Below are 12431 nucleotides of genomic sequence, written 5' to 3'. Positions count from 1 at the left end.
GACAACATTTTTATACAAGCAAATTTAATAGTAGGTTACACTTGTTAGTCGTCATTACCCGTGTTGTGTGACTGCCTGCAGTTGCTGCTGCAGCTCAAGAAGTTCTGTTGTGTATTGTTCCTCTCGTTCTGCAGCTTGTTGCTGAAAGTGAGCCTGCTGACACTCAAACTCCTTCCTGTGACTCTCTTCCATTTGCTGCTGCTTCTCCTGTGCCTCCGTCATCAATCTCTTTAACTCCAAAGAATCTGAGGAAGATGACGGCCTCATGTGCTCTTCTGCATCTGATCAATTGAGTGAACGGACAGGAAAGTTAGGAGGTCATGTAGCAAGATAAGTGTCAATTGGATGCACATGTTTAAAGAAAGCAAAATAAATGTGTCAAATGTTTTGAAATGAGGTATTATACAAGGTATTATTAGGTATTATACAAGACTCGAATTAATCAAATTATACTTGTTTTGTTAATGTAATGATACCTTAAAATGACATGCATATTTAAGCCAACTAATTTATGGAACTCATTTTGATGTTTAAATAAAATTATTCAGACTATGTTGTAAAATGGTGTTGTATTGTTCAACACAGAAATTCAAGATCATGACAACATGACAAGATTCAAGGTACTTACTTACTTAATATGATTAACATTTTTTGTGTTAAGGAAGTATTTTATGTAATACTAAAATCAAAAGTACAATAATAATGTGTTGGCAAATAAAAATGTTGATAATAGTGTATTAATTCCTTAAAGGACCCTGAACAATTAACAAAATGTATGTTTGATTAGAAATAACGTCCATATTTTAATGCATTTAATTTGTGTGTATTAATCTTGTGCTGTTTTTTTTATAGAGGATTCTGAAAAATATCCTACACACACTTCACCAGCGGACACAGATGAGCTCAAAGTTCTTACCACCATCTACTTTGAGCTTGTGAAGATGAGTACGAGTCTCCATCTCCTCCTGCAGAAGTTCCAGCTGTGCAGCATGGATCTGGGTTAGGCTGATGCACTGTGCCTTCAAGTGCAGGCCACACTCCTCCTAATATAGAATAAATATTTACTATACCAAAAAAATATCAAAAAGCATTTGTGAGTGTGCTGCTTCATTTCTGATGCCCTCTCCTTCACGTGTCAATCTTCTCTTAGACCTGGGATTAATAAAAAAAACTAAGGGAGGATTAGATTAAATTAATCTTAAATCTGCCTAAAATAAGTGAAAAATGAATTGATATAATTGTATTTTAGTGAAATGAAACTAGCTTTATTACTATCAACAGAAAATCCTTTACTAAGAGTCTTCTTTTACAGTGACGAGTGTTTCCATGTGTGATCAGGACACACCACTAATCTCATTAAAATAAACTTTTGACACTGAACCTTGGTCTTGATGCTGGCGTTTGAGCTTAGCTGTGTGCTTCCATATCTCAACTTGCATCACATTGATTCTCTACTACAGGTAGAAAAATAATAAATACGTTATCAAAATGCAGACAAAACGTTTATTCCACATTTAAAATAAAAAAAATCCCTGTTCCACACCTCTTGTCCAGAAATTATACTCATAGACAAAATATTAACTTTTTGTAGAGTTGACAGTTTCTTCTTACTTTTGACAACTCCTCAGTTTTCCCTCCCCTCAAGTCAAGAGTCTGAGTGTTAATCTAGACAGTTCACTCTCATTTAAATTGAAATCAACAATAATACCCCTGCATATTTCCACCAGGTGATACATCAACAGACTCCCTCAACCCCTGTACCACTGCCATCCTCATACATAACCCCCTATATATTGTTACCCCCCTTCTTTTTTGGCCTTCCTCAAAAATCCCTCCATAAACTCCAACTGGTCCAGAATTCAGCCATCCAAATAATCACAAAGACGTATTACCCCCATCCTCCAAATGAGTTGATTTCCTGCTGTGGCCTTCTACTATGCACTTTTATTGTTTTTGTGATTTATTGTATTATGTGATTTTGTTGTTTTCTTTGGTATTTGTAAAATGTGCCATCAACAAGGAGTTTAACATAACTGTTCAGGTGTATAACATTTTGTATTTATCGTTTTTGTTTACCTAATGATCAGGAAAAAGTAGAGGGTTTCACCGACCAACAGGCTGGACATCTGTCTAGTGTTTTTCTTTTTAATTCTGAATCATGATCAAGCGATACAAACTACAGTATAGTATTCATGTACCTGTAAAAACGATGGCAACCTCTTACACATACCAAATTTATATAATTACCCTGTTTCAGCAAAAATTGGCATTTTCACTCATTTAATTATCATGTTTTGGATAAACAGAAAGCAGGGAAAAACAGTCTTTTAGAGATTTAAAATACATACCCCCTTTACAATCTGTACACGTTTTATCTGCGTGTTGCTTTGCCTTTTTAGGAATTCTGCTTAATTGCATATCCCCAACACAAAGCAATCCCATTCTACTTCTTCTTGTGATGAATTATTCAGTAGTAAAGATTTACCTGGGTCTAAAAGCTTCACCTCAGGACAAGAGCTTATTATAAATATAAATGTAGTAACAACAGCAACAACAGTAACAACCCACTAAGAGATGACAAGGATGAGAACCTTATTTGCATTTCAGCCATAGAAAAGCTGCTGCATTATGTATTAGAGCAAATTCAATAAGAAGCCACACAATTACAAAACAGTGGTCTTTCATGTTGCACCTCATTTGAAGTTCACAAAAAAAACAAAAAACTCAGCTGTTTAAGCTACATGCTCTATTAAAAAGGAAAAGCTGGAACTATGAGGATTCTAAACTCAATAAAATCATTGTACAAAAAACTATTTGTGAAGGAAACACACTTTTGTCATATAAAGTCAGGCAAATTTTAGGAAGAAATGTGAAGTTAAAGAATATTTACATGAGTAGACATCTCGCTCTTGTCCACTGAGCTTTGGCCCATGACAGACTCCATGCAGGGCTCAGTCTCATGTCCACTAACCTGTTGAACAAGCAGAATAATGTTTGTGTGGCAAAGTTTAGGAAGAAATAAAGAATCGATTGAAACCAACCTTTTGAAAGTTTTTCTCAATCCTCACAAGTATAATAAAGTGTTGACTTCTTTTTGTGTTAAGATTATTAATATATTTTTTTATAAACCTTACATGTGCAACTATGGGTCTCGTACATCACAATTAATTCTACTGACATTCTTGATCATAACATAAATAACATGGATCAATAAATTATTTTGGATCATGAACATGCTTAATTAAGATTTGTTAAATGTTGCTGTTGCATGCCTTTAAAAAAAGCAAAAATAAAACATGAATTAGATCCTATGCTTCTAATGTCTCAAATATCCATTATATAATATATATATATAAATATATTGGTTTCAGAATTTTTTTTACTGCACAGCTGATCTCAAAAGAACAACAAAAAAAGTAATTAGAAAAGCTGGAGAAGCAGCATCAAGTGTGAGGATGGTAAATATTTCATGGAGTTGCTTAACACAAGAAATGAGCAGAATATTGATGACACTTCTAGTGTGCTATTGGAACTGTATCTCTTCATAACCCTGAGTCTATCATTATGACTAATAAAAGGCTTCATAGATGTTTGATTTCTACAGTCACGACACAGAGAGAAAATAATCACAATGTTAAAATGCTTGACATGCACTCTTCATTTTGTGAATCTTGTCGACACAATATTGAGAGACAGATTCTCACATACAATGAAACCAACCTTTTTGATGGTGGAGTGTGCGTCAGTTGCGTCCTCTGCGTTGGTCTTCTCTTGTGCCTGTGAAAGGACCGGGCTCTCGATCAGCGACTGCATCTCTTGCTCTGCAACACTCGCAGCTCTCTCTTCCTCCAGCACTGCCTCCTCTTCCTCCTCCCTCTGTCTGTTGCAGTCGAAAAGAGCTGCTTCGAGTTTACGCTCCTGTTTCGACCTCTGACGTCGCTTTCGCCTGTTTGATCCTGAGGCAGCAGACTTCTGAGGTGAGGACGGCCCTTCAACAGGTCCCTCCTGAGAGGATTGTGCTGCTGAAGCAGATGTGGATGGGAGTCTATGAAGCTCCAGTGTTCTGCGGATGCTGTCTCTCTCAGACTCTGCTGCTTGTAAGAGTGACTGAAGAGCATCTATCTTTTCTTGGAGGGACTGAATCTGAAGGTGATGATCATCAACAGAAGACATCTGTGTGTCCTTGTGGAAGGGCTTATCTTGTTGCTGGACAACATCTTCTTTTGAAGCCTCACTGTCCAGGGTCTGATTCAGGCTGACACTTTTATTTTCTTGAGTCACCTTCAAAAGCGTCTCTTCCAGCTGTCCCATTCTGACCTTGGTGAACTCCAGATTCTCTGTAACTTTAGAGAGTTTCACTGTCAAGCCCTCCTTCTCCTTCAGTGTAACATTAAGTTTCTCCATGATCTCCGTCATATCGTTCTCCAAGACTGCAACCTTTTCTGATTTTATTTCCCTGTTTCTCTCTTCTGTCTCTAAAATCTGTTTTTGAAGACTGGCAATTTTCCCTTCAAACTCAAACGCCTCCTTGAGTCTGGTTTCTTCCAATTTGTTTTTTGTCTCAATGAGACATGTATACTCCTCTTTGAGTTCCTGGTAGTTCACCTCAAAGTTCTTTTCTGCAAAAGAAAATGTTGTCCTCTGTTTTTCAACTTCCTCCTGCAGTACAACCACATTTTTCTGAGTTGAATTTCTTTCCGTAATTAATTTCTCAATCTCCAACATCTTTGAGTCTAATTCCGTTTTAAAAGCACTATTAGATTCGAGCAATGTCACCTTCTCCAGCTCATGCTCCTGGATCTTCTCCTGGATCTTCCTTTCCCACCAAAGCTCTCTTTCTTTTTCTTGATTCTCAAGCGACTCATTCTTCTTCAGTAACTTTTGTGTTTCATTTTCTAATCTCACTCTTGCCTCCCCTTCCTTACGAAGATCTTCAAGCTCTACCTGAAGTTCTTTAAGTTGTTGGACCAGTTCATCTGCTTTAGAGCTGTGCATCGCTAGCTTAAGATCTTCTTTAAGGCCGAGAATTTGATGCAGAAGCTCCTCCTTCTCTGTCGCATCATCTGCTTTCTCTCTTTGCAACAAAATAAGTTGTTGGTCATATTTTGACCGCAGCTCACGTAACGCAGCTTCATGTTTTACAGCAGCTTCATTCAAGAGGTTCTCAGTGTTCAAGTAGCCTTCTCTCTGCAAGTCTTCTCGTAGAGTGGTTAGCTCTTCCTCATGGCTAAACAAAAGCTGAGTTCTGAGACGCTCCAGCTCTGCTTCCTGTGACTCTGCCATGCGGTCAAGCACAGCATCTTTCTCCCTTTCCAGCATCTCCAACTTAATCTTGTAGTTCGTAGTTTCCGATTCATGTTTGGACTCTTCCTCCTGAGCGGCTTCTTTAGCAGCGGCCAACTCCTGCTTCAAACAATCAATAGTGTCCTGAAGTTTCTGGAATTCAATTTGTTGGGTTTCCTGAGAGTTTAGCCTGAGAGTCACAATCTCCAATTTATTTTTATTTGAGTGGGTATCTTCCAGAAGACTCTCCACCTTATTCTGCAAGTGTATCTTCTCTTCAGTGATTCGAGCTAGCTCCTGATTAGTCTCATTGTGAATAGCTTTGGTTTGCTCTAAATTGTAACAAAGGTCTGTGATTTTACTGTTGAGGATTTCCACTTCAACTGAGTTTTGTGATATTAGAACCTGAACTTTAGTGTCATGTTCAGCTTTGACCTGCTGAAGTGTTTCTAGATGTTGCAAATGAAGCTCCTGCTTCATCTGAACTATTTGCTGACCATACATTTCATCCAACTCTGCTCTCAGATGTTCATGTTTCCTCTCAGCCTCAACTATTTTTTGCATTGTATCACTTTCAGATAAACTCCCTTGGTGGCAGCGTTTCTGTAGATCCTCCACTGTTGCCATCAGTTGCAGGATTTCCTCAGAGGACATTCGTTCTTTTTGTCTTGAATTTGAAAGTTCACTTTTACAATTCTCAAATTCGGATCGCTCTTTGTCCATCTCTAGTTTGTAGCTCTCCAGGTCTACTCTGGTGCCGTCCAAGTCATCCAAGCATCTTTCAAGGTCCAATTCTTTTGCAGCTACTCGTTGTTCAAAGTCCTGAAGGCGCTTCTGAGTAGATTCCAGCTCATCTTGAAGTAAAGCGACAGAGCAGTCACGTTCAGACAAGACTTTCTTTTGATCAGCAATAATTCTGTCCTTCTCATCCGACTGTTGGACAATAAAATCATCCGAAACTTTCGATGCATGAACCAGCTCTTCTCTAAGAAGAATCAAGGATTGCTCGTGTTCACTAATAATTGTGGTTTGTTCAATAATGAACTGATTCTTTTCCATCAGCGCTTTCATCAGAGATTCCTCTTCCGTTTTTAACTCAGCCATGGAGTGCTGTTGACTGATGATGCTTTTCTCCTGCTTGTCAATCAGCAGATCCTTCTCCTGGATCCTTTGAGTCAGCGACTCCTCTGTTCTTCTGCTTGACTGCAAAAATTAAAATATAAACAAACCATTAATAGAATAATAAAGGAATATACCACAGTAATAACTGATTTTTTATGGCGAGCATGTGTTGAAACCACCTGAAGCCGCTGGTTCTTCATATAAATTATTGACTGTGAAAAGATGACTTTCCTCACATTAATCCAGTTATACAGCAGCTTTAAAAAGAATCCCCTATAAACACACTTGTCTGATAAGGTTTGATTTACAAAGAAGGCAAATATATCCAGTTAGATGATCAAACAATTACATAATAAAATGTTCAAATGGTCAAAAGGTGTAACATTGCAAAAGGACTTACAGTAGCGTAGATCTACATGAACAGTAGAAACCCTAATAGAATGTAAATAACTGTAGCTTTCATGTGTCATACAAAACATAGTGATTTAAATGTTTTACCATCTCTAGCTCAGTGAGTTGGAGCTGCAGCTGGCTGATAAGTTCAAGCTGCTCATTGCTTTTTTCTGCCTTCAAACTGACAGCGGTGTTCATTTCCTCAATCTGCTGTTGATACTGGGACAGTTGCTGTCTAGCCTGGAAGAGGTCTGCTGCCGTGCTGCTGTGGCTGCTGTTTCTCAACGTTTCTCCAGCCTGCAACTTTGATGGGCAAGAAATAAAATGTTTCAGTTTTGAGTTATTGTGAACAACATCGATCACAGCAAAGGTGTTAAAGAAGATTCACCTGCTGGAATTGAATGTGCAAATTTTGGCTCTGCTCCGTCAGCTCCAGAAACTCTTTCATTATCTCATCCTTTTCCTTACGAGCTTGCTGGAGATTGGCTGTGAGTTGGGTGATGATGCCATCCCTTTGCTTTAATGCTGCTTCAAAGTCCTGCAACTGAAGAGTCATTTGAGTTAAGAAATGGACAGAGAGAGTGAAGGTAAAATGGTAAAATGCAACAATGGATGTTGATTCATCAATCCTTATGAACTGTATTACAGAGAAATATTGGTTATAGTTATATATTTATTTATTATTTTAACAGTATTCCCAGCAAGTGTCTATAAGATATGTTAGAAATATTTCCATTATTGTTTTACCTAAACATAATGTTTTTATAAATATTGTTTTGACTTATTTGATCCTATTTTGAGTTTCGGTAAAGATGCCAATATTACAAAACCTAATGTACAGATTTTTTATAGACTTTCTTTCTCTTAAAAAAAATGGCTTCAACTTTTTCGCCCCTTGTCAATTTTTATCTTCTTAAATAACAATTTAAACGTTTTATTAAAAATTACCAAAAAAAACCAAGTCAATATTTAACATTTTTAGCATTTTTAAATGTATTTATTATTATCGAAAATAATTGTGACAGTATATAAATATACTGTTGATTTGTTCAAATAGACAAAATATATCCACGACTATAACAAACATACAGTTCCTTGTAAATGCATGAACATTCTTAATTGGATCTTATTTACACCCCAAGCACTAAATACATAAAGACACCAATTAGCGCACCTAATTGTGTCTTTATGTATCATGTACACATATCAACACATCAACTATCATGATTAAGGACACAACAAGACAAACCAACTTTAACAGATATCTAATTAGCCACCTTTAAGTGACAAGCAGGTATCCATTTATGTTATATGCGTACCTGTTTTACCCCCTCTGTGCCAAAGGCAGCCTTTATCTCCTCCAGCTCTTGACTTAACTCCTGCACAGCTCGAGATTTATCAGCAAGAGCGTCCTCCATGTCTTGTAGAGTGCCTGGCTTCGTCAAAAGTGATTCAGGCTCCTCCTTAAAAAGAAGGGGATGAAAATCACATTATCATCTGTGCAACAGAAATGTAACTAAATGAGATATGAGCCAAAACATTCAGACTTGTTCTTCAATTAAATGCAAGCGTCAACTGTTAGTTTGCTTTGTCGTTAGTTTGATTAGTGTGGTTAAGATAAGCAAAAAGATACAAGTTAAAGATTTTGAGGAAATTAAAGAGTAGGAACGATCAACTGAGAAGCTTCCTCTCTCTCTGGAGTATAAAAAGGATAAGCCGCATAAGATTAATAAACCTTTTTTATCACCCTGCCAACAGAAATGTAACACGAGGTTGGAAAATGTCATTTATAGTTGGCAAATTTTCAATCAGAGATGAAGCGTAGTATCTGAAAACAGTACCGATGATGACACAAACGGATTAAACACACATTACGATTGGCTTAAATTGCTCCTGATTAGCCAAGGTGTCCATGCCGACTTCTTTCAGCTGCCAAAAAGGCCAATGCAACAGAAGCATAAACTACGTTTAGACATTCCTAAGCTAAAATGCAGCATCCACGTCTGTAAATGTAAGACCTAAGTGTGAATAAGTTTGACAACAGCTTGACAAGAACGTTATTGGAAATTAAAAGAAATTAAAAATGTTAGTCAAGAAAACACAGTGCTGGAGGATTTGCCAAGTAGAGTTAAAATAACTACTTGAACAGATTACTGTACCCAGTTCACATCTTCTGAGGACATCATTATAAGGGTCTCTGTCACATCATGGCAGCCATTTACCTGTTCATTCACAAACTTTGTCATTGCAATATTAACACAGCGCAACACACAGAGAACCCGCATGAAAAGAAAAAACTAAAAAATTGCTTTTCAATACGTTTATCATTCACTGGTAGATCGATTAATGTATTTGTAATTATGTCTTTGGATATGGTTGCTTTTTTACCTACTCAATACTAGTGTGAACTAATTTAAAACCCCAAACAAAAAAATTCCATTCTAAATGCGCAGAAATTTCTAATAGACTTTTTCTTACCTCAGATGAATAATCTTCAGCAGTTGTGGAAACTTCACTCTCAGGCTAAAGAGAAGGGAAGAAACATTATACATTTAATGGATTATACAAATTCAGACAATTTAATTCACAATTAAACCAACAAAATAAAAGTCTGTTAAGCATAAACAGTTTTAAAAAGTTAATTGAACATTCTTTCTGTGGTTGAGATTTCCCCGAGTGATGACTTATAAAGATATGAAGATATAATATGAGTTTATAAGAAATTCGACATGAAAGACTTGGAAACCAAAGAATTTTCAAAAAAATCTGGCAACCTTTTCTTGACAATATGGCCTCCAATAAGAATATCTATAGACCTCATTTGGATTATATTATAAATGATTAGTAAGTAAGTAAGTAAGTAATATATATTTATATAGCGCTTTTCGAGACCAGGGTCACAAAGCGCTTTAACAATCAAAACAATACTCAAAACAGTACATACTTCAAAGATCAAGACAACACCGAGAACAACACAGGAGTTCGAGAAATTCAAGGAAAAGCCTGCACAAATAGAAACGTCTTAAGATGTTTCTTAAAGGAGTCAGTAGACTCCATCAAGCGCAAAGAGAGAGGAAGATTGTTCCAAAGCTTAGGAGCAACAGCCTGAAAAGATTTCTCTCCTCTGGTCCTGAGCCGTGTGCGTGGAACCATAAGTAGATTCTGATCCACAGACCTCAGAGCCCGAGCTGGGGTGTAAGGCTGGATCAGATCACTGATGTAAGGAGGAGCCTGACCATGAATAGCTCTGAAAGTAAGAACCAGAATTTTAAAGTTGATCCTGAAAGAAACTGGAAGCCAGTGAAGAGTTTTAAGGACCGGAGAAATGTGAGTTCTTCTACTAGAGCGGGTCAGAATTCTCGCTGCAGAGTTCTGAATCAACTGCAGGCGAGACACATCCTTCTTGTTAAGACATTAGTGACATTTAGAATGTTTGATCACCGAATTCAAAGTGCAACACAATTTTTTGTTGTTGTTTTTTCTTCTCCCATTATTGTTCTGATTTGTTTGATTATGATATTTTGTATGCAACTGCATATTCACCTGACTTCTGTTGGCTATACATTAAGGAAGAAGTGTAATGTGTGTATATGTGTGATATGTGATATGTTGTCTTTGTCAAAAACCTGAAAAATAAAATATTACAAAAAAAAGAAAGATAGTGCTGAGTAAAATGACATAGCTTAACATTTCCGAAAATCTTCTATTACTAATCTATCCTAGAATCGGCAAAAGATAAAAGCTTGGATTAGAGATTAAATAACATCATAGATATTTATAATTATTCATTGCTGTTAATACAATTGTATCCTTTGATGATAGAAAGTTCTGCAAGTCCACATGACTTGTTTAAGCAGACTGAAGCAGCTTTTTAAACACAACTGTCTGTCTCCATGGCAACAGTTAGGACTGCAGGCATTAAATGTGCAATGGGTTCAGGACAAGAGAGCCTTTGCAGTGCTCTTGAAAGAGAGTGAGAGGATTTTAATGATTCAAAAACATGCACAGGAGCACTCAGGCATGTGAAAATATTCCAAAACACTTGGGAGTTTGATTATCTAAGAAGATGAAAATGGATGATTCACAGGAAACACAGATTATGTGGATGTAGATGATGCATCATTTGTGGACAAAAGCTCTTTTCGATAGAAGTCTGACCTTTCAGACAAATAATCAAGCAGCAAATCTAAATATGCAGTAGCCATTTAACAGAGGAGACAATATATTATTTTTCATTAGTACAGTGAATTATTATTATAATTATTTTTATTTTTATTATTTCCATGATTATTTTTGAGCTTTTAAATCAATCATCAACTTTGTAAGGTCTTACTGCAGTTTTTATTCTAACTAAGACAAAGATATATTGATGAATGATTTTAAGTTATTCTATTTTAATTTTAATACAAGTTGAAATAAGAGTTATGCAAGTAATAAATAAGAGATAGAGAGCATAGAGCAATATCGAAGATATTTGTTGAATATAAAGCATTGGAATGCTACTTGAAAAAAAGGTTATAATAGGAGATATTTAAAAAAAACTTAAATGTGTGTCAATGGATTCGACTGAACATAATCTATTTTAGGACAATAGATCCAACACTACATGTTATGTTTACAGCTTGATGGCATTCTCTCATCCTTTACAAAGCAGTTGCTATGACAACTAGAGCGATATTTGCAGTTGTAAAAAGCAAAGAAAAAAAAAAGGAAAAATGATTCTACCTCTATGGTGTAAGTCTGATCATGCTTGACCGTGTCTCCACTCCTTAGCGTCCGTGCAAAAGTAAACTGTGTCGTGGGAGGACCATGTTGTGATCCTTCTTTCTCCTCAGAGAGATCTTCTCTTCCCACGGAGTGATCCTGACCGTCGTCCACCGTTCCCTGAGCATCCTCGTCCGGCTTCTTTTTCCTTTTCTTTTTCTGCTTCCTTTGGGAGTCGGCGTAAGCTTTCCTCTGACGATACTCAGCCAACTGTTGAAAAAACAACACATGAATATGATTTTTATCAAAACAGAAAAGAACAAACAACAGGAATCTTCTTCATATTTATTTAAAGTAAATCTACCTACTCTGAGGCGACACAGTTTGGCAAGAGTCAAGTGAAACATTGCGGGTGTTAGGAGCAGTGAATTCTTGGCCACAAACGAATCTTCCCACTGTGTTCATTATATCCGGGACATGGCTTTTGCTTCCTCAACAGTTAATCCCAACTAATAAGATTACAATGTATGTCAGTGATTTGTCAGCTAATTGCAGTAATCACTGAACTCCATCTAGTCTGTTGTACCAGTTACTCAGCAAAAACACAACCAGCTTTCTTTAAACAACTGAGCCCTGGTCTACAGTTGACAAATCCAGAATCATAATCCATTTTCTATAACTTGGACCAAACGCTTATTGAAAAATAGCTATTCAACAAAAAACATTAATTGTTTCATGATACAAATTGATACAAAAAGTAAATAATGAAGTAAAAATCTTTGAAAATTCAAATACATCCTGAAAACTGTATTTTAAACCTGGCCTTATTTTTGACTACATTACAGTTTATTGACATGAAACAATAAATATTATACTCTTGAGAAATTATTTTCGGTGCGTTACCTATTGAGGATAAAGGCTGAGGGCTG

The 12431-nt window shown here is 36.6% G+C and overlaps 1 protein-coding gene across 6 annotated transcripts in view; it reads right to left on the bottom strand.

The window, feature by feature from the left end:
• The window catches only part of akap9 (A-kinase anchoring protein 9), a 47452-nt gene that overhangs the window by 29267 nt on the left and 5754 nt on the right, over window positions 1-12431 (bottom strand). For 5 of the 6 annotated variants that reach the window (XM_087787700.1, XM_087787695.1, XM_087787697.1 and 2 more), the window contains exons 2-11: window positions 11524-11772; window positions 9277-9321; window positions 8958-9020; window positions 8118-8261; window positions 7187-7342; window positions 6904-7101; window positions 3721-6486; window positions 2891-2971; window positions 917-1043; window positions 59-281 (exon numbers count right to left, since the gene is read on the bottom strand). In XM_087787700.1, coding sequence (XP_087643826.1) covers window positions 59-281; window positions 917-1043; window positions 2891-2971; window positions 3721-6486; window positions 6904-7101; window positions 7187-7342; window positions 8118-8261; window positions 8958-9020; window positions 9277-9321; window positions 11524-11772 — 4052 coding nt within the window. The remainder of the gene's footprint in view (window positions 1-58; window positions 282-916; window positions 1044-2890; window positions 2972-3720; window positions 6487-6903; window positions 7102-7186; window positions 7343-8117; window positions 8262-8957; window positions 9021-9276; window positions 9322-11523; window positions 11773-12431) is intronic. The other variant, XM_087787699.1, reaches the window with a different exon arrangement.

Source organism: Callionymus lyra, chromosome 3 (assembly GCF_982586985.1).
Source record: "Callionymus lyra chromosome 3, fCalLyr1.hap1.1, whole genome shotgun sequence".
NCBI lineage: Eukaryota > Metazoa > Chordata > Actinopteri > Syngnathiformes > Callionymidae > Callionymus > Callionymus lyra.
The sequence above is the reverse complement of the archived record's forward strand: the minus strand, read 5'-3'. Positions and strand labels throughout refer to the sequence as shown.